At 49.2% G+C, this 23,139-nt stretch overlaps 10 protein-coding genes across 10 annotated transcripts; 5 read left to right on the top strand and 5 right to left on the bottom strand.

The window, feature by feature from the left end:
* Positions 1 to 382: 382 nt before the first annotated feature.
* N7517_003912 (uncharacterized protein) lies at positions 383 to 2,842 on the top strand (the record flags this gene model as incomplete). The annotated part of the gene is made up of 4 exons (XM_056721642.1): positions 383 to 856; positions 924 to 1,087; positions 1,146 to 1,988; positions 2,053 to 2,842. The coding sequence occupies 4 exons, from the start codon at positions 383 to 385 to the stop codon at positions 2,840 to 2,842; spliced, it is 2,271 nt and encodes a 756-aa protein (XP_056577892.1).
* Positions 2,843 to 3,168: 326 nt separating this feature from the next.
* Positions 3,169 to 4,260, bottom strand: N7517_003911 (Short-chain dehydrogenase/reductase SDR; the record flags this gene model as incomplete). Its single annotated transcript, XM_056721641.1, has 2 exons — positions 3,169 to 3,289; positions 3,344 to 4,260. The coding sequence occupies 2 exons, from the start codon at positions 4,258 to 4,260 to the stop codon at positions 3,169 to 3,171; spliced, it is 1,038 nt and encodes a 345-aa protein (XP_056577891.1).
* A 603-nt stretch (positions 4,261 to 4,863) lies between these two features.
* On the bottom strand, positions 4,864 to 5,319 carry N7517_003910 (uncharacterized protein; the record flags this gene model as incomplete). Its single annotated transcript, XM_056721640.1, has 1 exon — positions 4,864 to 5,319. One exon carries the CDS (start codon positions 5,317 to 5,319, stop codon positions 4,864 to 4,866), a length of 456 nt encoding a protein of 151 aa, XP_056577890.1.
* An 835-nt stretch (positions 5,320 to 6,154) lies between these two features.
* N7517_003909 (uncharacterized protein) lies at positions 6,155 to 6,652 on the top strand (the record flags this gene model as incomplete). The annotated part of the gene is made up of 1 exon (XM_056721639.1): positions 6,155 to 6,652. One exon carries the CDS (start codon positions 6,155 to 6,157, stop codon positions 6,650 to 6,652), a length of 498 nt encoding a protein of 165 aa, XP_056577889.1.
* A 1,257-nt stretch (positions 6,653 to 7,909) lies between these two features.
* On the top strand, positions 7,910 to 10,946 carry N7517_003908 (uncharacterized protein; the record flags this gene model as incomplete). Its single annotated transcript, XM_056721638.1, has 4 exons — positions 7,910 to 9,839; positions 9,905 to 10,040; positions 10,096 to 10,229; positions 10,288 to 10,946. 4 exons carry the CDS (start codon positions 7,910 to 7,912, stop codon positions 10,944 to 10,946), a joined length of 2,859 nt encoding a protein of 952 aa, XP_056577888.1.
* A 281-nt stretch (positions 10,947 to 11,227) lies between these two features.
* N7517_003907 (GFA family protein) lies at positions 11,228 to 11,691 on the bottom strand (the record flags this gene model as incomplete). Its single annotated transcript, XM_056721637.1, has 2 exons — positions 11,228 to 11,569; positions 11,626 to 11,691. 2 exons carry the CDS (start codon positions 11,689 to 11,691, stop codon positions 11,228 to 11,230), a joined length of 408 nt encoding a protein of 135 aa, XP_056577887.1.
* A 1,273-nt stretch (positions 11,692 to 12,964) lies between these two features.
* Positions 12,965 to 14,500, bottom strand: N7517_003906 (Major facilitator superfamily domain general substrate transporter; the record flags this gene model as incomplete). Its single annotated transcript, XM_056721636.1, has 1 exon — positions 12,965 to 14,500. One exon carries the CDS (start codon positions 14,498 to 14,500, stop codon positions 12,965 to 12,967), a length of 1,536 nt encoding a protein of 511 aa, XP_056577886.1.
* A 1,770-nt stretch (positions 14,501 to 16,270) lies between these two features.
* On the top strand, positions 16,271 to 18,247 carry N7517_003905 (uncharacterized protein; the record flags this gene model as incomplete). The annotated part of the gene is made up of 2 exons (XM_056721635.1): positions 16,271 to 17,675; positions 17,739 to 18,247. 2 exons carry the CDS (start codon positions 16,271 to 16,273, stop codon positions 18,245 to 18,247), a joined length of 1,914 nt encoding a protein of 637 aa, XP_056577885.1.
* A 109-nt stretch (positions 18,248 to 18,356) lies between these two features.
* N7517_003904 (uncharacterized protein) lies at positions 18,357 to 20,466 on the top strand (the record flags this gene model as incomplete). Its single annotated transcript, XM_056721634.1, has 4 exons — positions 18,357 to 18,363; positions 18,435 to 18,634; positions 18,796 to 18,877; positions 19,031 to 20,466. The coding sequence occupies 4 exons, from the start codon at positions 18,357 to 18,359 to the stop codon at positions 20,464 to 20,466; spliced, it is 1,725 nt and encodes a 574-aa protein (XP_056577884.1).
* A 292-nt stretch (positions 20,467 to 20,758) lies between these two features.
* On the bottom strand, positions 20,759 to 22,650 carry N7517_003903 (uncharacterized protein; the record flags this gene model as incomplete). The annotated part of the gene is made up of 3 exons (XM_056721633.1): positions 20,759 to 21,713; positions 21,805 to 22,410; positions 22,472 to 22,650. 3 exons carry the CDS (start codon positions 22,648 to 22,650, stop codon positions 20,759 to 20,761), a joined length of 1,740 nt encoding a protein of 579 aa, XP_056577883.1.
* Positions 22,651 to 23,139: the final 489 nt, after the last annotated feature.

Genomic DNA, 23,139 nt, shown 5'->3' with positions numbered 1-23,139 from the left:
GTACCTTCCATAGTATTGGATGTGCATGAGATTGTGCGTACATTTCACCGTAGTGGGTAAAGGATTAGCCCTGTCACCAGGCAAATTTTGAGCCTCACCATATAATACCCCGCCTGAAACCTGGCCCCCAAAAAAGGGCTCGTATGCACTAACCTTGGCCAAGCCTGATCTATCCTCTTTTGGCCCGTTATACGGAGTAACCCGCGCGGAATCCCCATGGGACTGAAGATTTCTCCGAAGTTGAGCCTCCTTTTATTATTAGGGATATTCTTGACTGGGTCTCTTATTGAAAACTACCTTCTAAACATAGTCGACGCCGCGCGATTGCGCTGAGAGTAACCTTTTATATCATCAATAGTCACAGCCGATTCCCGATCAAACAATGCCTGATAGGGGCTCACTTGGCCAAGGTACCGAACTACTACCGATTCCCAGTCCCCACAAGAGTGCATACCACCTCCTTCAAAGTGCATCACCAAAAGATTCAGAACAAGACCCACTACAAGACTCATCACACGATGAGGAGCACGAAAGCTATCTGAAACGAAGTATTTTTCGTGATGGCGCCCGGTTCGAAGGCTGGAAGTTCACCGTATTTTTGGCGTTTATAACGTCCTTGGTCGTTCTATTCTTCAACATTGGGCTTATACTATACACCGCTACACATTCCAGGCATGACGACCTAGAGCTCTACCCCATTGAATACCAGAGTGAATATTCCCAGGGCAAACACCACATCAGAAACACTGTTTTGTACGAGGGCGACTGTGACACGGTGCACCGGTTAAGTACCGGCTTCCATTTGCTGGTCAACTTGCTGAGTACAGCTCTATTGAGTGCCAGCAACTTTGGAATGGTATGATCCCAGTATTCCCGCCATTTCACAACCTTTGACAGTGAGCTAACTTGGCGGCTTTATATAGCAATGTCTATCTGCTCCGACAAGGCGGGATATAGATAAAGTACATCAGAGCGGCAGATGGCTCGATATTGGAGTGCCTAGTATTCGCAACATATTCCGGGTATCTCGAAGGCGCTCGGTATTATGGCTATCCCTGGCATTCTTATCGCTCCCTTTTCACCTAATGTACAAACTTCCTCGTGCAATCTATACCTTTTTTACACTTGCTAAACTAGGACCATAGGTACAATTCCGCGATCTACGAAACAACTGCTGTCCATGCTTATGATATATTTGCTGGCCCTGCATCCTTACCGCAGATGGATTGGACAGACGCGCATTTAACAAATATTGAGAGCCATCCACAAAAAAAGGAGAAACGAGAATCCTTCCGAGATTTATTTTACGCAGCAGAGAACGAAACTCTTGACCGTTTAGAACCGTCTGAATGCGTAGATGGATTTGCGCAGACCTTCCAGAAATCATACAGCAAAGTCTTGATTGTGACCGATGATGTAAAGGGAAATGATTCATATGCCTTCATCTACACAAACCCCGTATTCAACCCATACGAATATTTGGTCTCCCGTTTTGGTCCATACGATTGGCTATGCCCCGTTAGTCTGGAACATTGGAAGGAATATAACTGCAATGTCAGCTCTCTTCCCCATATTCGATCAAAGATCACCAACAACGAGTGGACCGTCAGTGGCTACAAGATTGACTACTGCCTAGCTGAGAAGCAGGAGCAGCATTGCAAGCTGCAATACTCGTTCACAACAACGATGATTGTGATTGTGTTCAACATAGGCAAGGCCGGCATCCTGTTCTATATGTGGGTTCACATACCCGATACTGATACCCCGATCCTGACTATTGGCGATGCCATTGCTTCCTTCCTACGCCGCCCGGACCAATACACGCAAGGTGGTTGTCTACTTGCCTATCGCAACGTGAAACGCCTGCACCGCGTCTCACCAAAAGCATTGAAGAAAAGACCGCTGGAGGAAGCGAGGCCATTTTCCGAGAAGCGGAGACGATGGGGCTCAGCGCTCTCCCGTCGGCGGTGGATATTTAGTATATTCCTGTGAGTGCTGCTGATATCTGCTGGGCTTTCTTTCCCCTTGTATTTTTATCTGACGCCCAAGCAGGTGGGGTATTGCCATCGCAGTCTGCATTTGTCTTCTCGTATACGGACTCACCCAGATTGGACCAGGCGTGAACATATGGAAGGAACCACTAGGAACCACCGTGGCCGACACCCTGATAACAGGCGCCGGCTGGCCAAACACATTGGAACCGAACGTCCTCATCGCCAACGCCCCACAACTGATTTTCTCTTTCCTCTACTTCGGCTTCAACGGCCTCCTAACCACAATGACCCTTGCGGCCGAATGGAGTGGATACGCCACGCACCGTAAAGGCCTCCGCGTCTCGAACAACGCGCAATCTTCCCAGCGAAGCCAATACTTCCTTTCAATACCATATCGCTACTCAATGCCGCTCCTGGCTACCGCAGTCATTCTTCACTGGCTAATCTCTCAAAGTCTGTTTATGGTCGGGGTTGAAGCGTTTGACTCGGGAATGCTTAGGGATATTAAAGCAGACCTGATCACCTGCGGCTACTCGCCTGTGGCGATAGTCAGTTCTACCGCAGTCGGAGGCTTCATGTTATTCTGCCTTTTGGGGCTGAGTTTCAAACGGTTTAAGACGGGAATGCCGGTGGCGGGGAGCTGCAGCCTCGCAATTTCTGCCGCGTGTCATCCGGCCTTTGATCCAAACGAAAATAGAGTCCTACGATCGGATATTGGGGATGAGGATATGGCGCTTTTGCCGATTAAGTGGGGGGTGGTGGCGGCACCAGTCGATGGCCATGTCGGACATTGCAGTTTCACCTCGGAGTATGTCGATCTGCCCATGAAAGGAAAGGTATACAGGTGAGGTATGAGTGGGGCTGTCATGTTTATAATGGGCTAGCTATCATATGTTATATTGGCGTTACTGAAGTTCCAGGGGTCCAAATATATATTTCGGTCATGGATGGGCAGATCACCGAAGACAAATACTATACCATGCAGCGCATCCGTGGCGGCTCGAACGAGTCCATAAACCCATGGAGAAAGCCCCGAAATTTTAGTGGAATTCTGCTGTTATCTATATGCTACTTATATCCTCCGTACTTCAACGATAAAATAATAAAACTGGACAATATAGAAAGGTCAGCCAAGGCCAATACGTAGTGGAGGACAAGGTTCCCACTACACTATCTACTTCGAAATAGTATTGAGAATCTCCTCCACCTTTGCAAAGGCTAGTTCTTCCTTGGTCTCCTGCCAGAGCTGCTCCGAGATCTTCTTTCCCTCCGCGGTGTAGATGATCGGCGCCAACCTGTAAACGGGTTTAGCGATAGCTTGAATCGTGATACATATGGAAGCAACTCACGGAACAATCTTCTGAAAGGAGAGGAACTCGCCATGCGTCTCCGGGCCATGTTTGACGGCTGCATCGGTGATCATGCGGGCTCCAACAGCAGCGGTGTTGGCCAGCCGGCGCATCACGACTTTCGCGATCGCTCCAGAGAAACTCTTATCATGCTCACGGTTGAACTCGGAATCGTGAACAGAGCCCGGCGACGTAGCGTTGATGACCACCACGGAAGGCGGGACAATAGAGGCCACATATGACAGGAAGAACTGCCCCAGCAACTTGGAGACCATCATCCGATCTAGGGGGTCTACCTTAGCGTTCTTCTGGTCGAGCGATGCCAGCAGCGGAAAGCTTTTCTTCTCTTTGAAGCTTGTCCACCCAGAGACCTCCGATGAGACAATCGTAATGCGGCTCAGACCCCCTTGGGCAGCGCGTTTTTCCTTGACCACCGGGAGTAGTAGAATTAGCAGCAGGACTGTCGAGAGATAATTGACCTGGATCATCTCATCATGGCCTGTTTTGGCGTTAAAGACGCGTGTCGCGTTAGCGATGCCAATGTTTAGCACGACGATATCCAAACGGGGGAGGCTCTTGGTGCGCTCCGCAAAGGCGGCGACAGAGTCATAGTCGGACTGATCAAGTTTCCAGACCTCGATGCTATCGTCGGACAGATTCCGGTCAGCAGATAACTTCTTCTTCGCCGCCTGACCTTTCTCCTCACTGCGGACGGCAAGAATGAGCTTGCTCAGTCCCAGGTCGAGGAGCTGCCGGCTGGTTTCTAAGCCCACTCCCGTGTTGGATCCGGTCACCAAGGCGGTCTTACCCGCGAGGCTGACTCCCTGGACCGCGACGGGCTTGACGGTGAGCTGATTGTAGATGAAGCGAGGCACGCTGGCCTGCTTTTCCGGAGTAACGTCAAATTTGGTCCCCATTTCTGTAGCTGATGAGGAGGGGAAGAAAGGGGTATGTAGAATGAAAGAGATGTTGCGCCTAGTCCCTTTGATACTCGATATGCCTTCATCGACAACAGGAAGTTGCCAAGCATGTCAGGTGATAGTTCGCTTTCAAGGCGAACGTGTGGAAGGTATGGCGCCTCTAGGCCCCCCCCCCATACAAGGATCATGGTCCTTGTCTGGTCTAGCGGTAAAATAAGGTGTAATTATCTCCGTAGAACGCTATCTTCGGGTAATTTAGTCCCGATACTGTATGTTCGGGTAATCCATCCTTGTAACAGCCGCTATTGTCCAAGACCCTAAGATTGTATGCATATCGAATACCTCATCAAATTGTACTTCAAACAGGGTCAACCACACCCCCCGCAAGTTAATTGTAGTCAAGTGTACCAAAGTAAATCATATTTATGAGCTCTAGAGAGAAACATCTGATATTAATACAGCGTGCACCAAGGATAAATGGGCTCTTGGCACGAGGTACAGTATCTAGCTAGTTATCCACTTATTTTCCATTCACAACTCCGGAGGCAACCCGCAGAGCCAACAGACATATTGCGCAACAAGGGCGTCAGATCTTCCACCTTATGGGAGCATCCACTTCTCCGATTCAATACAACTGCTTGGCTTCTTCCCGTCAGCGGCCGAGGCGGCACCCATAGCTGCCATGATGTCGCTAGCAGAGCAAAAGACTTGAGTTTTGAAGGTCATCTTGGCGCCCATGATTCGGTCCTCATTCTTCTCCTTTTCCTCAACTTTGTTCACATTCTCGTCCACGAACATACATCCCCAGTCGGAGATAACACCGCAACGTCCACGAAAGTTGTCGAGGTATCCCTGCCCGCAAACTTGGTCGATCGGCATGGACTCTTTGGTTGCATAGACCTCCACATTATTAAAACCAAACGCATCCTTCACCATGCACGCATCGTCAGCAGGGACGGATGCACGACGAGCGAGGGGGGTCTTGTCGTCTAAGGGGAGTGGACTGGCAAGGGTAAACCCGATGAGGGCGGCCGCGAAGAGGACTTTGTTGAACATGATGGAAGGGCGAATTGATTTGCAGAGAATTGTGTTTGTGGTTTGCTTTGGTTCTGGGGCTTTGGGAATATGATTTCTTGAACGGTGATGATTGTGATGAGTATTGAACAGAGGGACGGCTCGTATTTATAGGTTGAAAGTTGGATTTGATAACTGTCGTCATTTTTCTCTACAACAAAATGCCTCGGCATTGCCCCCTGATGATCTTTAAAAATAGTTACGGAGAACAGGTTTAGCAAGAGCGCAAGGTTGACAAGGCCATTGACCGAAGTTGCAATATGGATATACCAAGCGGCGCTTTTTTGTTGATGCTTAGTAAACAGTCCTGTCATGAATGGGGCTATATAGTGGACCTCGGGAGTGCAAGTATGGGGATCTTCTCCGGATTCATGTTGCCCAGAGCACTGCCGGGGGCCATTATCTATTAATGTTCAGGACAAAGGTGATAGACCCAATCACAATACGGACAGCTCTTAGAATTGTGGATTGTGGATATTAAGTGGATTATAAGATCCTTTCCTGATTGATCTTGCCCAGATCATTACTAGGGGCCATTTTCTTGTTTAGAATACTTCGTGAAGGTGACAGTTCTTTGCCTCATTCTGTTAGCATGGTGGAGATGGCCCTGGGGCGGAATTTAGATGACAAGGCTGACAGTCGAGCCGTGGAGGAGTTAGGCAATTCAATTCAAGTTTTAAAAGATAAAAGGCGAGCGTATTCCGGAAAATTAGGTATCAAACAAAAGAATATACCTATACACATTTCTTGCCATTGCAATCATTCCTACGATACTTTACACAACTCTTTTTAGTTTTGAAATCTTCCCACTTCAATCATGCACTTCAAGCAGATCAGTCTTATCAGTCTTGCTATTGCATGCGCAGCAGCATCTCCCGTCCAGACGAACCCTAAAGTGTTGTATGCTCGCGAAAACAACAAAGCCGAATATATCGACCCCCAAAAGCCGAAGCTGAGCCTTGACGAGCAGTGTATGAAGAAGGCAGGAGACAGTTATCTGTTCACCCATTGGAACGTTGTAATAAACGATGCCAGTGACTACACCGATGACACGTGCGGTTCTGGATTCCTCGACAATATCAACGGCCGCGGCTGCGCGGTGACAGGCTGGGCTTGCAACTATGCCAATGACCGCAAGACGATGAATGCCGGATTCAAGACACAAACTACTTGTTCCGATGTTGATATCAGCAACGCTATCAATGCGGCGTTTGGCGGAAAGAAAGTGGAGTGTGCGGACTACGATAATCAGGTCAAATGTGGTGATGATGGTACGTGCGGCATTGACAAAAAGGGAGACAATATTTGGGCATGAGGATGAGGTTCTTTTGGGAGATTTCAGTAGGATTTTTGTCAGGCCTTATATTCAACTGTTTATCTTTTTCTTTTTTTGTCTTTCAATCTTCTCCATCCTGTCATTCATGAGCTGTTGGGTATTTGCTTTCATCTGCCAGAAGTAAATAGGGTCAAGAATTGCACTGATCGCGGTATTGAATCCATGTATACCTGAGATAAGAGATAATTAAGAACATTCTCGAAAAATATCTCTGTAGTGTGTACATAGTACAATAATATATAGTATTCCACACGCAAGCCACAACCAGCTCCCGCACCGCCACCGTCCACCTCCATTCCATTAGTTGCTCCTTCGGGTTTAGCGTCCCTTCGGGAACACTTGCCCTTTCTAAAACACCGCTGATCCTCTTCCTCTAACGCAAGGTATGTTAATCAGGAGAATTGAAAACCCGCGACTCGGGTCTCGGGTCTCGATCGGATCTGACTTATGACTAATTGATCAGTTTCAAATGGGGTGTACAACAAAAGAAAATGGCTCTCGACCATAAGGTTGAATTTGAGGCCTGAAAAATAACAAATTTTGATTTTACAAATACATCGGGAAATCAGCGGATAAACTAAAAATCGGGATCATGAAGGCAATGATTGTGCCCCCCTTAACCCCGTCTACAAAGAGCTCGGGGAAGCCGAGATGCCGAGATCATGAAACTATACAAGACATTCAAACAACAGACCCCGTTGATCCCCGCAATTACGGACATTTACCGGAGGACTCGAACTTAAGCGGTCGATGCCAACATTAACTATCGCTGGCTTCATCTTTGGAGTGGAGTTGACTGCATCATTTCTCGGGCTTTTACCGGAGCACTTGGCAAATATCAAGGACGGGGAGGATCATCGCTGGTTTTCAGCTTAAGCGGGGTTTCCAAGGTTATGTTGGTGTTTTGTCTTGATCTGCAGGTGAACCCCTTATTTATACTGTGAATGCTGGGGTAAGGTGGCTCACCAAGATCTCGACAATATTTATGGGACAGTGGCCTCAAAAGCGCGAGAAACAATGACGGTCGCCCACTCTCGAGTTGGACGGTTGAAATAACATGCCTTACTCCGGGGTGGGGATCGCGGCCTTGGGGAAAGCTACAGTCTCCGCACTGACAACACGGTTCTTGGCAAAGCGAACTAGAGGCCTCTTGGCAAAAGGAGTCGGAGGGAGCCGAGAGAAGTATATAAGGGCCGTATGAGTATGTGACACTGCTCGATATTCAAGGCCTCAAGCATGTACCTCAAGCACCTGCTCACTTCAGCTGCAGCCCTGAGTGGCTGCGTCTGGGCCCAGAGCCAGGCTGGTATCGAGGATCTCGATGGCCCCGGCAATGACCTCTATGCAAAGGACCTGTCCGAATGCCCAGGTTATAAGGCGACGAAGCAGTGGGAGACTCGTTCTGGCTTTTACGCGGAACTTTCTCTTGCAGGGCCGGCATGCAATGTTTTCGGGATTGACCTCCCAGACTTGAAGTTGGAAGTAGAGTATCAGACCAACGATCGACTCCACGTCAAGATCTCAGACACCAACAACACGGTCTACCAGGTTCCAGACAGTGTCTTCCCGCGCCCCGGTTTCGGCCAATGGTGTTCCCCGAAGCACGCCAAGCTCAAGTTCAACTTCAACGCTGACCCTTTCTCGTTCACCGTATCTCGCACGGATACCGGTGAAGTGCTCTTTGACACCACGGGCAACAAGCTGGTCTTTGAGAGTCAATATGTCTATCTCAAGACACACCTGCCACAAAACCCTCATCTGTACGGACTTGGTGAGCACAGCGACGCGTTCATGCTGAACACAACGAACTACACACGGACGATCTACACCCGCGATGCCTACGGGACGCCTCAGGGCGAGAACCTGTACGGCGCTCACCCAATATATTTTGACCACAGACATGATGCCACCCACGGGGTTTTCCTACTCAACTCCAACGGCATGGACATCTTCATTGACAACAAGGGTGGTCAGTACCTCGAGTACAACATCATCGGCGGTGTTCTTGATTTCTACTTCATCGCTGGCCCCTCACCGCGCGATGTGGCCATTCAGTACGCGGAAATTGCGCAGCTCCCGTTGATGACTCCTTATTGGGGACTTGGTTACCACCAGTGCAAATACGGCTATCAAGACGTCTACGAGGTCGCCGCTGTCACCGCCAACTACTCCTCTAACAACATCCCTCTGGAAACCATCTGGACAGATATCGATTATATGGACCGTCGGCGCATTTTCACCATTGATCCTGAACGGTTCCCCGCCAATTTGTACAAAGATCTGGTGGACACAATCCATTCGAGAGATCAACGTTACATAGTCATGGTGGATCCCGCCGTATTCTACAAAGAGTCCAACTCAGCGCTTGATGAAGGTCTTAAATACGATACTTTCATGAAGGAAAAGAACGGCTCTGCATACCAGGGAGTCGTTTGGTCCGGTCCGAGCTACTTCCCTGATTGGTTCCATCCCGCATCGCAGCAGTACTGGAATGAGCAGTTTTTGGCATTCTTCGACGGAACGAATGGCCCGGACATTGATGCGTTATGGATTGATATGAACGAGCCCGCAAACTTCTTCAACCGCCCCTACCCCGGCAACAACACCACCCCGGAAAATTTCGCAGAGGTGGACGGTGACCCCCCGAAGCCGCCACCAGTCCGAGATGGACCGGATGCTCCTATCCCTGGCTTCCCGGACAGCCTTCAGCCAAACTTTGCTTCCGGTAACGCAAATGAGAAGCGTGCACCTGCCGTTGTCCAACATCACCAACCTCGGTCTCGTTCCCACCGCAACCTCGGTGCTGGCCATTGGCGCTCTGCCAAGCCCCACTGGGCTTCCTCGACTGGCAAGTGGCAGCACGGCAGAAAGACTGGCTCTGGCTGTGGATCTGACGAATGCAAGGGTCTTCCAAATCGCATGTTCATCAGGCCGCCTTATATGATCCAGAATGGCGCAGGACCCACGCTTGCTGACAGCACTGCCGACACCGATCTGGTGCAGAGTGGCGGATACGTTCAATATGATACCCACAACCTTTATGGCGCTATGATGTCCTCGCATTCCCACAATGCCATGCGTGCCCGCCGTCCGGATGATCGCGCGTTGGTAATTACGAGAAGCACATTCGCTGGCTCCGGCAAGGACGTGTCCCACTGGCTTGGTGGTAAGAATGCCTCTGCCTCCTACCCATTCAATATTAACAACGAAATCATGCTAAATACTCTGCAGATAATGTTTCCGGGTGGTCTTGGTACCGCTCATCCATCAGCCAGATTCTGCAGTTCGCATCGTTGTACCAAATCCCCGTCGTGGGTCCCGATGTTTGCGGCTTTGGTGGTAATGTGACGGAGACGCTCTGTGCTAGGTAAAGAGTTCATTCTCCCTCCATATAGGCGGCTCTAGCTAATATGGATCAACAGATGGGCAGCTCTCGGCTCCTTCTACACATTCTTCCGCAACCACGCCGAAATCTTCGCGAATCCCCAGGAGTTCTACCGCTGGCCGACAGTCGCCGAGGCCGCGCGCAAAGGAATCTCCGTCAGATACCAGCTCCGTAAGTGATTCCCGCAGTCTCCCCTCCGAGAAGGAAATTAGAATCTAACAATGTTCAGTCGACTACATGTACACCGCCATCTACAAACAGAACCAGACCGGCACCCCAGCCCTCAACCCTCTATTCTTCAACTACCCGAACGACCCCAACACCTACCCCATCGACCTGCAGTTCTTCTACGGCGACGGCATCCTTGTCAGCCCTGTCACAGAGGAGAACAGCACGAGTGTTAACTACTACCTCCCCGACGACATCTTTTACGAATGGGGCACCGGCAAGCCCGTCCGCGGGCGCGGCGAGTACGTCTCCGCCGAGGTCGACTACACAGACATCACACTCCACTACAAGGGCGGTATTGTGTACCCCCAGCGCATCGAGAGTGCCAACACTACAACCGCGCTGCGCAGGAAGGGATTCAACATCGTCGTTGCGCCCGGTCTCGATGGCTGCGCGGAGGGATCGCTGTACCTTGACGACGGCCAGTCGGTTGTGCAGGACGCCGTGTCGGAGATCGACTTCAAGTACGCGCACGGTAAGCTCAGCATGACTGGCTCATTTGAGTATGAGGCTGGCGTCACTATTGAGGCTGTCACCGTTCTTGGGGTGGAGCGCAAGCCGAATGGACTCCGTCATGCCGAGTACGATGCTGGAAATAAGAAGTTAGTGCTTCATGTTGATGTGCCTTTGACGCGTCGGTCTTATATCAAAGTTTTGTGATCTGATGCTAAGTTGGGATGGATATTGCTTTTGCAACCCAGAAGCTTTGGATTAGCAGCTACCTTGATACAACAACCCATGGGTTCCTTTCCCTGCCACTTCCAGATGACTCTGAGTTGATAATTTAGTATTAACTTCCAAAGGGATGACTATATTTCCATCAAGTACATATGAACATAGCGGACTAAAAATATGCAGAAACAGAAAACGGTTAAACATAGGCCAAGTTCATCATACGCATACACGAAGTAGAGACGAGCTCAACATAACTTTTCTTCAGCTTAGAACTCCACTTTCTTTTCCGCCCAACCAAAATCTGGTAGCCATCTAACACGATGTTGAGAATATAACTCTGCCTCTGGCTTAGCTTGTTCAAGTGCATCGGGTGCATCGAGTGTTCCGGCTAAGATAACAACCATCCCTGGGAACTTTTCATGCGTCTTATAGATATAACAACCACACTTGCTGCAGAAGTTGATTGTCAGTTTCATACCACTTTCGTGCATCTCAGTATAGCTTGTGGCAGTGCCCTCAGTGACACGAAATTTGTCCTCTGGAATTAACAGGTTCAATGTGTGTGTTCCACCGCTGATCTTTCGGCAGGATAGACAGTGGCATGTTGCCTAAACATAAGCAGAGCTTAGTGGTAGAAGTCTTGAAATATTGTCACGCTGTGTACCTTCGTTATAGGCTCTGAGGTGTACTCATACTTGAGGTTATGACATAGACATGATCCTGTAGGCATGGCTGTGAATAGTTACACAAGGGTGAGTTTAATGAATAAAATTGATGAATAGTATCGTTTATTCTTTTGAATGGTATTAACGCTTTCTAATACCTAATAAATACCAGAATGCGTAGTCCTTCCGTCATAATGCCTGTGGTGGCAAATGGCACCTGACCATTCTGTATTACCCCGTCACAGGCAGTTTGAATACGAGAAGTATATAAGAAGCAAAAACTATGGGAAGTAAAACTATCATTGGGATATGTTAATATATATCTGTTGAATATCGTACTTTGAAATATATAAAGAGTAATGCCAAGGGTACTACAAGATTGGACTTCACACCCCGGCAAGAGCTAGAAAGAAAGGCCACAACATTAATACCTACATGTGTCAGTATTACATAGGCAGTTAGACGCGGGGATGTTAAGAGCCTTGGATCGTATCGTATCGTGCAGCCTACTAGAGTCCAGAACCTCATCTTTTTCACAATCTAGACCATCTGCCAAGATTACTATAAGAGAGACCCCTAGAGAAGCGGGATGCCCCCCCGCGTGACTTTACTGTCGACTGTGGAATTGATCCGGTCACAGGTTTGCGACGGATCATGATCATCTCATCCAGCCTATCCCAATGGCGGTTAGGGTGATATCTTACAGTGCGCAAATGGATTACTGTTCGGTTTGCCCTCGCTAATGCGGGTGTCTGTACCGGCACCACTATTGACGCCAATGCCCCTAATAACATCTGGATATGGGTTAGTAAGTATTTCATCTATGATTAGAACATGATTGAATTATGAAGATGGTGATGTGGAAGAAGAGAATCTGCTAAGGAAGTTAATATATGCACTTGGTGGCGTAGATGTCTCTTTTCACAACACATACGGACCACAGTCCTCAGAGAAATCAGTACGACCAGAGAGTGATAAATAACGCGTTTTTTCGCGTGTTTAAACGTAATATATAAATCTAATGAAATTTTAAAAACGTATTAATTAAAATGATAATTTATTACCCTGATTCAAGGGCTAAACTCGGAGTCTAAACATAAGGTAGTTAAAAAAGTCACGTTTTTCGGAATGTTTATATTATTCAGTGCTTATTATAGGCTATGGGCCCCGATTGTGGGCTCGGTGGGCCCGAAGATAGGGCCCAAAGCCCAGCCCATTAGTGGGTTGGGCTTTGGGCTTTATTGGCTTTGGGGAGCTCTGGATGCAGGTACATAATTTCTAAGGTTCATAGCTCAGGGAGGCAATAATGCAACGTTGAATAAATTCTTATCATATAGCTCATGCCATCTCAATCTGCTCATCTTCCGCATCCTTGTTCTTGACGTATGTCACCTCATCAGTGGGGATAACATAAGTAGCCCACTCGCGAACAGGAACATTGTCCTGGAAGAGTCTCTCAATGTCCGCATTGCTGCGACCCGCGGTCTCACCGACACAGAACCACGAAAATGCCAGCAAGAGCAGAGTGGTTCCTCCATAAACAAAGCCAATCTTGGGACCAAGGTTGGCATCATAGTACATGTAGGGGCTGGTGAAGACCATGAGCCAGACAGTGAGGAAGAAGACGGCCATGGCGCACGAGGTGATCTTGTTTCTGTTGCGACCGACGGACATTTCCGAGGCAATGGAGTAAGAGAGGGTACCGATGGAGAAGTTGTAGAAGATGATGTTGAGGTAGGCGAGGACGACGATGCCGATGCCGATGCCACGGCTGAAAGAGCCGTCTGCGGCGCGGGTGGTGCCGAGACCGCCGACGGCGATGAGGGAGACGAAGATACCCACCGAGCAGACAAGGAGGTTCGTGCGACGCTTGATTTTGTTTCCGAAGACGACAGACACGCCCACAGTGATGATTTGTAGGACGTAGATGATAGTGTTGATGGTGAAGGGGTCCGCGACGCCAATGGACTGCGCGAAGACAACGCCGTAGGTGTACCAGAACTGGATACCGTTGATTTGTTGGACGAACATAACACCGCAGGCGTAGAAGAGCTTGCGGCGTTCAACGGGGTCTGTGAAAAGGGAGGCCCAGGACGCATCCTTGGACATTTCACGGTCGATCTGGACGGCATCGTCGATAGCCTGGATATCCATCGAGGGGTCGTAGTCGCGAGCGCTGCGGTTGATTTTGCGGAGAGCCTTGATGGCCTTCTCACGCTTGTCCTTATACATATACCACACTGGGCTTTCTGGTGTGAAAGGAAGGCACAGAAGCATGATACCAGGAAGAACAACCAGCAGGCACATTGGGATACGGTAGGATTCGGCACTATTGATCTTCTCTGTGCCTTGGTTGACACAGGCTCCAACCAGTTGCGAGATAGACTGCATGAACTGGAAGGACATGAGAGCTGGACCTCTGATAGCAGAAGGTGCCACCTCTCCAATGTACATTAGACAGGTGGCGGTGAACTGTCCGATACCCAGGCCAATCAAGACACGACTGACATAGAAGACTGGGTCAGAGCCAAAGGAGCACGCTTGCACGATGGCCCCGATGATGATAAAGAGAGAAGCCGACAGGAAAACGACACGTCGACCAAAGAAGTCGTTGATAGGAGCAGCTGCAATGGCGCCAATCAGCTCTCCTACGTAGATGATACTAGCAGACAGCGACAGGAACGTTGTTCCAAGTTCCCAGGAGCCATCTGCGGTTTGCTCGCCATAGTCCATGGCAAACCATTTCATACCCTGAATGCCAGTATAGTATATCGTATCATAACCGTAGCAAAGGGCACCGATGGCAGCCACCAAACAGTAGGCAATAGCCCATCGATTCGACTTCCAGTCGACATTGAGTTCGAGGCCTGCCATGATGAGTAAAACCAAATGTAGTCTTAGTGAGTTGGGTAATGAAAACCAAATCGCCCTGAAAAGAGCAACAATTTCAAAGAAACCGACCGGCTACGGGAAAGTAGTTTTTATATACCTGGAAAAATCAACCATGGGCCAAAAGCCCGGGGTGCCCACAAGTTGGGGTAAAATCTCCCCGGGGTAAAGGAGCCATGGTCAACTCGAAGGTTTCCATTCCAAGCCCCATAGCCCCATTCTTCCCTTCTCATCCAGTCAACATTGTGCCAAGCCATACTTTGCCCGAGATATGGGTCTATGTTATTCACTCGCAGCGGCATGTGCAAGGGTGGTTTTCCCGAAATGTCTCCAGGAAATTTTAAAGGGTTCAGTATGAGCAACCTTGTAAATAGATATCATTCCGATGAGCTGCCGAGGGTCATATGAGAAAAAACATAAAGACAAATAAGAAGGAGCAGGGCAAGTCGCAGTTTCCAAGCCGACAAAGGGCGAAATGCCGGCCAAAATGTGTGATCGGGCCGTCGCCAAGCACGGCCCCGAAACGGAAATCCACAGGAATATCGCCGACGTTTTATCGGAATTTCTCCGGTGAAACCTTCTCTTCTGCCGAGAAAACTGGGGTAATCGGGGTTTCCGTGTCTTCCCCATACTTCACTTGTTTTCCTTTTCTTCTCTAGTTTTACGATACACAATGATCTTTGTCAAACTAAACTGCGCCATGGCAGACTTTCAGCTTTAATTTCTAGACTCAAGGTCTCTTGATCTGCATGAATTTGATTATTATGTGTACTCTTCCAACTACGCCAGTTCATGGACAATACTTTTCCGGATAGTTTGGGGGTAAAGGTTTAGCCGGTGAATAGAAGAGAGCAGATACGTCGGGATGTGTAAGATCGTGATTCCAATTCAGACACGGCCAGCCGCCATTGAAAAACTTGGACCTGAGTATTTACCGGACCTTACCCGAGCCGTGAGGTGATCCCGATTCACCTTCCTACCGGTCCCGATACTAAGGTTCTTTTTGCTAATCCCGATCAATCCTTCGGTCAACTTCCGATTATTATATAAAGGCCTCCCGTTCCTGTGGCTTAATGACGTACAAATTTATTGGCCCACTCGCAACCCCACAATCGGGTCGCGTTAGCTGGGGCTTCGATGGGAAATTGGCAAGGGTCCCGTCCGCTGGTCCTCTGGCCTGCACTTGAATAGCCAGGCTCTGGGGTCCCTGCTATCAGGTATTTAGCCGACTAGGACGTCAGTGCGAGAAACTTTTTCGCTTCAGCCCCTGACCTACAAGGTCAGCTCGGATTCCCGATTACTACCTCAGATTGGGAGAAATCCAGGCATCGAATATCTAAGCGCCTCTGTCTCAAATTCTGGTACCGCCTTCCTGATTTGGTGTCATCAGATATTCTGCCACATTTCTGTCACTTCATATTTTTCATGCCATCTATTCTGTTGTTCCTAGTTCATATACTAAAGAAACGTGCATTTGATGAGAAAGGAATGCTTATTCTTCCTGGTTTGCGATAGGGCATAGCGGCCAAGGGTCAGATGCCTGGTTTTGCACGGTTGCTGCCTGAATCATGCCTGATCCGAGGCTGAATCACGAATCACTCTTAGGCAACAAGCGGTACATTGGGCAGCAGGTGATCGTTGGTATTGGCTACGTGACCGCTGTGCCTCCAGCTGGTCATGTGCTAACATCATCTTATTTTATCAGGTGGAAGATCCTGACTAACGTCTTCTTGAGTTCATCTACAAAGCCCTAAAATGGCCTTCACACATGGTAATTACACAGTCGCATGGATATTTGCCTTGCCACTAGAAGTAGCAGCGGCAAATCTTATGTTGGAGAGAGTCCACCCTTCATTATCCCAGCCACAAACCGACCACAACTCCTATACACTTGGGAGTGTTAGTGGTCATCATGTTGTTATTGCCTGTCTTCCCTCGGGTGTCTATGGAACTACATCCGCGGCGATTGCGCTTGCCCAAATGCTGTCGACATTCCTTTCTCTCCGGTTCGGTCTTATGGTGGGCATCGGGGGTGGTGTGCCTAGTAGAAAAACTGATATCCGCCTTGGAGATGTAGTTGTTAGTATGCCGACTTCTGCTTCTACCTTTGGGGGTATCATCCAGTATGACTATGGAAAGAGACTTCCTGATGGATCTTTCAAGCAAACTGGCTCACTCAACAAACCTCCTCGATATTTGCTCACAGCAATATCACAAATTCAGAGTGATGATTTGGTCAACGAGACTCCGATTGAGAAAACGATATCAGATATTCTCGAAAAACATGAGAAAGTTCGGGATCAGTTTTCGCGACCAGAGAATGACTTGCTGTTCAAGCCAAGCTATGACCATTGCAGAAGTGAAGATACCGACTGTTCAGCATGCGATCAGAGACAGTTGGAGGTTCGTCAGCCGCGAGATTTCAAGAAGCCAATCATCCATCACGGCCTCATTGCTTCTGGGAATAAAGTTATAAAAGACCCTAAGAAACGGGATGCTCTGGCAGAGGGAAGGGATATCCTGTGTTTCGAAATGGAAGCCGCTGGCCTGATGGATCAGTTGTCGTGTCTTGTCATCCGAGGAATCTGCGACTATTGCGACTCCCATAAAAGCAAAAAATGGCAAGGATACGCCGCTCTTACTGCAGCGGCTTACACAAAAATGCTTCTCGGTGTTCTTCCTGCATACAATGATGCGAGTAATTCGAGCAAGCAGGCATGGGTTGAAAATGATGATAACCCATTGCTGTGGGTATCCGGCACCCCAGGGTGTGGCAAGAGCTTTATCGCGCAGAACATCATCTCTTATGTTCAAGCGCTTTATCCTCAATGCGCCACCGAGAGAAATGATACTTCAGTTGGGTATTTCTTTTTCAAACATACCGATCCCGAGACAAGGAATTTCCACCGTGCGTTGAGGGATATCGCGTTCCAAATCTATCAGAACGACCTTTCCTACAGGTGTTATATACATGCCAACTGTCATTCCCCCGACGACATTAAATCCTTTCAGGCTGCATGGAGGTATCTGTTCGTAGAGTACTACCTCAATACCCTCGAAACGGTCGGTGGTAATGTGATAATTGTCCTTGATAGTGTGGATGAAGCATTTCGAGACGACTGTCGAGAGTTTCTAGCGCTAGCCTCGAACTTCGTACACCGTGAGTAACAACGCACTGGACTGTGCCAGTAGAGAATAGAAGCTAATAGATTGAGTCAATTAGATCCTATCAAGTCTGGTATCAAGGTTGTTCTCCTTGGGAGACCAGAAATATACGACGACTTGGTGAACGCTTTGGGACTGCCTATTTCAACCATTCATGTCAACGCCAATAAAAACATCGGGGATATCACAAATTACGTTCGAAAAGCCATCCGCAAGTCCCGGTCAATAAGCCGGGTTCCAAAACCGCAGCGCGTCCTAATTGAAAAAGCTTTAATCGACAAGGCCGAGGGCATGTTCATCTGGGCCGACCTGATGCTGACTGAGCTTAATGGGAGGGCCAGGGCTAGCAGCATGCTTGAAAGTCTTCATAAAGCCCCCAAGAGCCTCGATGCGATGCTGAAACACGTCCTGGAGACATTTAGCAGCAGGCTGAATGAGGAAGAGGCAACTGACCTCAACATTATTCTTTCGTGGGTGGCATGTGCAGATACACCCTTGAGGTTGGCAGAGCTAGAGACGATACTGGGACTTGAGTTGAAAACTGAGGATGATAGACTGGGGTTGTAAGACGATTTGCGTATACACTATGCTTCGCTTTTTGTGCTCAATCGAGAGGACGGTTTGACGACAGCAGATTTAGCTGGCGAGGGAAAAAACTGCTTTACTCAACTCCAAAATGACTGGTTGGTTGAAAACAGTGACCCTTACAGCGAGCAGGAACAGGGGTTCAATTCCAACAAGTATAGTACCACAGTCGTCTTCTGCCACGCTTCAATTCGAGACTACCTTCGCAACTCAGGCTATGGAAAGGTGTCTGCAGGAGATGGCTCAACACCTGTTGGCATTGACATTGTCCAGGCGAGCGTGAATACGTTGAATGTTTGTCTATCAGCAATCGTTAATGGGAGTGATCACGTCGTGGTCTACGTGCATGCCTATGCCCTTAACGAGTGGGTGAGCCAACTAAAGCATGTTTGCAACATTTGGGACAAAATTGATAAACAGCAGAAGCAAAAACAATTGTCTTACTTTGCCAGATCTTTGAGTGCGTGGATCTAGAAATTTTTCACACTAACGCTTCTGCATACCCTCTTATCTCTTTTCTTGATCATCAGACTATGGAATTGATTATCTCGCTTTTCGCTGATCAGGAGTGTGTCAATACCATCCACGATCTTGATACGAGGAAATGGATACGTGTCTGCATTCAAGAACCTGCTCAGCTATTCGTGCCCTTAGGTCGTGCAGTGGCTAGCAGGTGGCTCGTTGACTCCCGGAACTTCTGGCATCCACATTTCCACATGGCCACAGTTTGAGCTGTTATCATTGTTCTCAATGGTGACAATCCAGACCACTTGCGACCTCCCCCGGTTGCATCTGTTGACACCGTCCTGGAAGTTGCTAGGTGGGCACAATTTGAGGAAAACGCGTGCTGGCATCACCGTGTCGGGGCTTGTCTTAGGTCTCTAGGGCATGTTGACGCGGCCATCGAGCATCTGAACACTGCATTGGCACTGGAGCCAATATGGCGTGCCAAAATTGAACTTGCTAAGGTCTATGAGACGCAGGGCCAATTGGATAATTCCCTCCAGTTATTGAGAGAGTGTGAAGCGCAATACACACGGCTACTGATGGAGAATAACGACGAAGAGGAAGTCGAAGACATAGCTCGAGATCTATCTGAGCTCCGCAATGACCTGGGCTCACTTCATATTCAGCTGGGAGATTACTCAAACGCCACCCACTGCTTCATGACAAGCATCGAGCTTTGGGATCCTGTTTATATCAGCTACGCTGTGCCACTTGTAATTCGTGTTCTCGTTGCATCGCAATGCTCTCAATACGAACGGATCATGCAAGTACTCAAAAAGATCGACACAAACCCCTGGCATGACGACGCTGATAGTGTTTTATTTGGTGTTTTGAGGAACAATTTCGGGGATTGGCAGAGCTGGGACAACACCCAGCTTCTCTTGATATTTGCCGTCCTCGCCAAACGCTGTAACAACCTGCAATGGCTGGAATGCAAGTACCAAAGTGAGATCGCGGAAAGAAAGACGAAACTAGGGAGTATTGACATCCTATCTATCAAGGAGTCTCTAGCTCACCTGTATGATAAATTCTTGGGCGAGGAGGAGAAAGCCGTTTCAATTTGGAAGAGTATCATAGCCCAACACAGGGTACGCGGCTCGCTCCAGTACGAAACATTTTGCAGAACAAGGAATCGTGCTGTTGCTGCTTACGCATACCGGCTCCTAACTAACGGTCTGAGAGAAACCGGGAATTTCCAAGCTCTTATCGTCCAGGAACTCGAGACAGTTTGTGACAACGAAATTGAATCCATGTGTTATCGCGTTCTCTTTGATGGCCAATCAGGCATTTACATGGGCATATGGCATAAACTCAACGGGCGCGAGGAGGAGGCAAGGGATTACTTCAGACCATACGTGCTCCAGGCTGTATTTGGTTGCGATGAAAACATTAGCTTATATGACATGAAGGACGCACAACGTGTGCTTGGGCATCTTTTTGCTATGATTGGCGATGATGAAGATGCTATCGCGCTTCTCCAGCTCACCCATAGCCCTTTTACCATCCGCGATGGCACTTCCGCTTCGGCAGAGGAACGCATGGCATCACCCTGGCCGCTGGTCGTCGAAGCGCGCGTTTGGTACTGTCATATCTGCTTAAATCGTGGGGTAACTTTGTCAATTGCAACATCTGTCGCCGGTGCAATGCAGATATTTGCGACCAATGCCTTGGCGGTCTCAAAACTGATGGTATAGAAAGCCATGCCTGTGATGGCAGCCATGAATGGCTGCATGTTCCACCACCGCCAGGTGTCCCTGGTACATATCAGCTTATTCGGGATGGCCAGGCTCTATCGATTGGAGAATATATGGCCGCTATCAGAAGTTCTTGGATGTGATTACATTTAATTTTTGATCTATTGCGTTGCATCTATGTAATTACCCGGCTTGGCCGTCATTTTTCAATTCACCTCTTGTCTGGGGTTCACTCATTAGACCAAACGGCCCACAGACACTGTTGGCTCGACACATTAGACACAAGCTGCTGTCACAGTGCGGCGGCTATCATCTCTGCCTCCGAAACGCTTGCCTTTCTTAGGGCCAAGTTCTGGTGCCAAGAAATACCTTCAACCCCGAGACATGACTTGGAGTCATCCGCCTTGCCTCCAAAGCACTGCCGCACTAACTCCCCGCCCAACCGCTTGACATCGCGCGCACTGGCCCAGCTTTGCATTTTCGCCAGTTTCGCAAACATTTCCACCACTGCTTTGCTGCCACTCCCGTCTTCCACAATCTCAATGGCCACAGAGGTCAGCTCCTTCTGCATGAGTTTCCAACAGGCCTCGGCCGATAACGGATAGAAGAAAACCTCGGTCGGGAAACGACTACGCAGACCCCGGTTTATCTGCATGAGGCGAGACATCTCGCGATCGTATCCTGCCAGCATGACAACCAGCTTCTGAGCGTATCGCGTTTTGGTCAGCCGGTCCACCAGCTCATCGACCGCCTGCCGCTCATATCCGCCACTCGCGAGCCGATATGCCTCGTCGATGAACAACACCTTCCCCAGCGCTCGCTCCAGCCAGTCTGTCACGCGCTGCCTGGTCTGGCCCTGGGAAGACGCGATGAGGTCGCTAGTCGAGCACTCTATCAGCTCCGGCGCTGAAAGGAATCCCATGTCGTAAAATATTTGGCCCATCTTACGAGCTGTGGAGGTCTTCGCTGTGCCCGGCGGGCCTCGAAAGACAAACGTGAACGGAATGTATGGGCGGGCATCGATGCTGTTTCGCCGCATACCGGCTACTGCAGTCTGGTATTCCTGCAGCTGATGGACAATCTCATCTATACCGATCAGCTCCTGAAAATGCGCTTCGCACTCGGCCGCAGCCTGCAGGTGCCGATTGTAGGGTAAATCAAAGTCTCGCGGTGTGAAAACTGGATCCTCCGGGTCTCTAACTCTGATGTGGCTGCAGTACGTGCGTTGTATGCGTCCTGGGCGCGACCTAGGAGGTTCTCAATCTCTCTGCCCTTTCCAAAAACTGCACTGCGACCTTCCGCGCCTCTACCGTTGCCTGTAAACGCTTCTCTTTTCACTCGGAGTCCAGGATCTGCCCCAGCTGGTGCACAGTATAGTCTGTGAAGTGAATTGCATGCGCCAGATCAAACCGACGAGCCAGTCCAGGGTTGCTCTTGCGGAACATTTCCTGCATCCGCTCCTGGTATCCAAGCAGAATCACACAACGATCGCTCCCCGGTGAGTTATCTAGCTCGGCAACAAGGATGTCAAACATCAAAATTCTATAGGCGTCTGGTCCATCGCGCGCGTCCGACCCCGACCCTAAGTACAGCATGTACGCATCGTCGATGATCAATACTTTCCCTTTTGCTTTCTGCAATATGCTTCTAGTTCTTCTTTCGGACTGCCCCTGGTACGGGTCAATGAAGTCGGATGGATTCCTGATGATGACTTTTCCGCTCGATAATAGCCCGAGATCGGCCAAGATTTGCGCGTAGAGCTTTGCGACTCTAGTCTTTCCTGTTCCTGGTGGCTCAAGGAACACCTGATTGAGAGGAGCTTGTATTGGCTTTTTGCCCTGCTGTGAGCGGCGGTAGTTCTGTACCACACGACAGAACATGTTCTGCATGGTCGATTCGACGGCCTCCAAGCCGACCATCGCCTTAACCTTGGTCCATGCAGCGCTTTAGCGGTGGGCCACGGTCGGGTCTGGTCCGATGAGGTCTTCTTTGGTGATCAACATACGGTCTTGGTGCCTTCCCTGGCGCTGTTCCTGGCCGATTGGCTCTCTGTGTCGGCGTAGGACCGTATTCCACACAGCCCTGGCCACGTATATGCTGCGGAAGCCAGGCCCGCGCCTGCTGCCGACAACACGAATCATCATCCACAGATATTTGCCGTGTGGCCCACCTTGAATCTTCCATCGTCTTCGAGCAGCTAGGTCTACTAACGCACGTCGCAGATCGTCATCACAGTAGTCAGGTAGCTGTAGTATGGTTTCCTTGCTGAAGGTTTGATCTTTTGTGTCCGTATACACGTCGCCACATACGCCTAACTCGTGAAGAAACCTCCCATACAAGTCCTTGATCCAAGACTTCCTTGTTGAGGTTAGTACCGAAAATAACCAGTAAACATATATCACCCACCTGATCCCGGATTCCCGACTATAGCAACATCCCAATCGATGCTCGTCTCCTCCTCATGCTTCTTTGCAATCCGTGCTCTCCAACATGTCCGAAGGAAAAAGGCTTTGACATTTTCCAACCCCCCCCATCTGCATCAGTTCTTCTAAGCTTGAACTCCGTGCCCCTTCGGTAGCCTTCAGATGAATCCACTCTAGTCAGGAGGCGGAGTGATCTTTTACCACCTGGAAAGGATCATCTGCGTATATCGGTGATTTCCCAAGGAGAGGA

Source organism: Penicillium concentricum (genome assembly GCF_028827145.1).
Source record: "Penicillium concentricum strain IBT 3081 chromosome Unknown utg000002l_segment0_segment0, whole genome shotgun sequence".
In the NCBI taxonomy this organism is placed as follows: domain Eukaryota; kingdom Fungi; phylum Ascomycota; class Eurotiomycetes; order Eurotiales; family Aspergillaceae; genus Penicillium; species Penicillium concentricum.
This window is presented reverse-complemented; position numbering and strand designations above follow the sequence as displayed.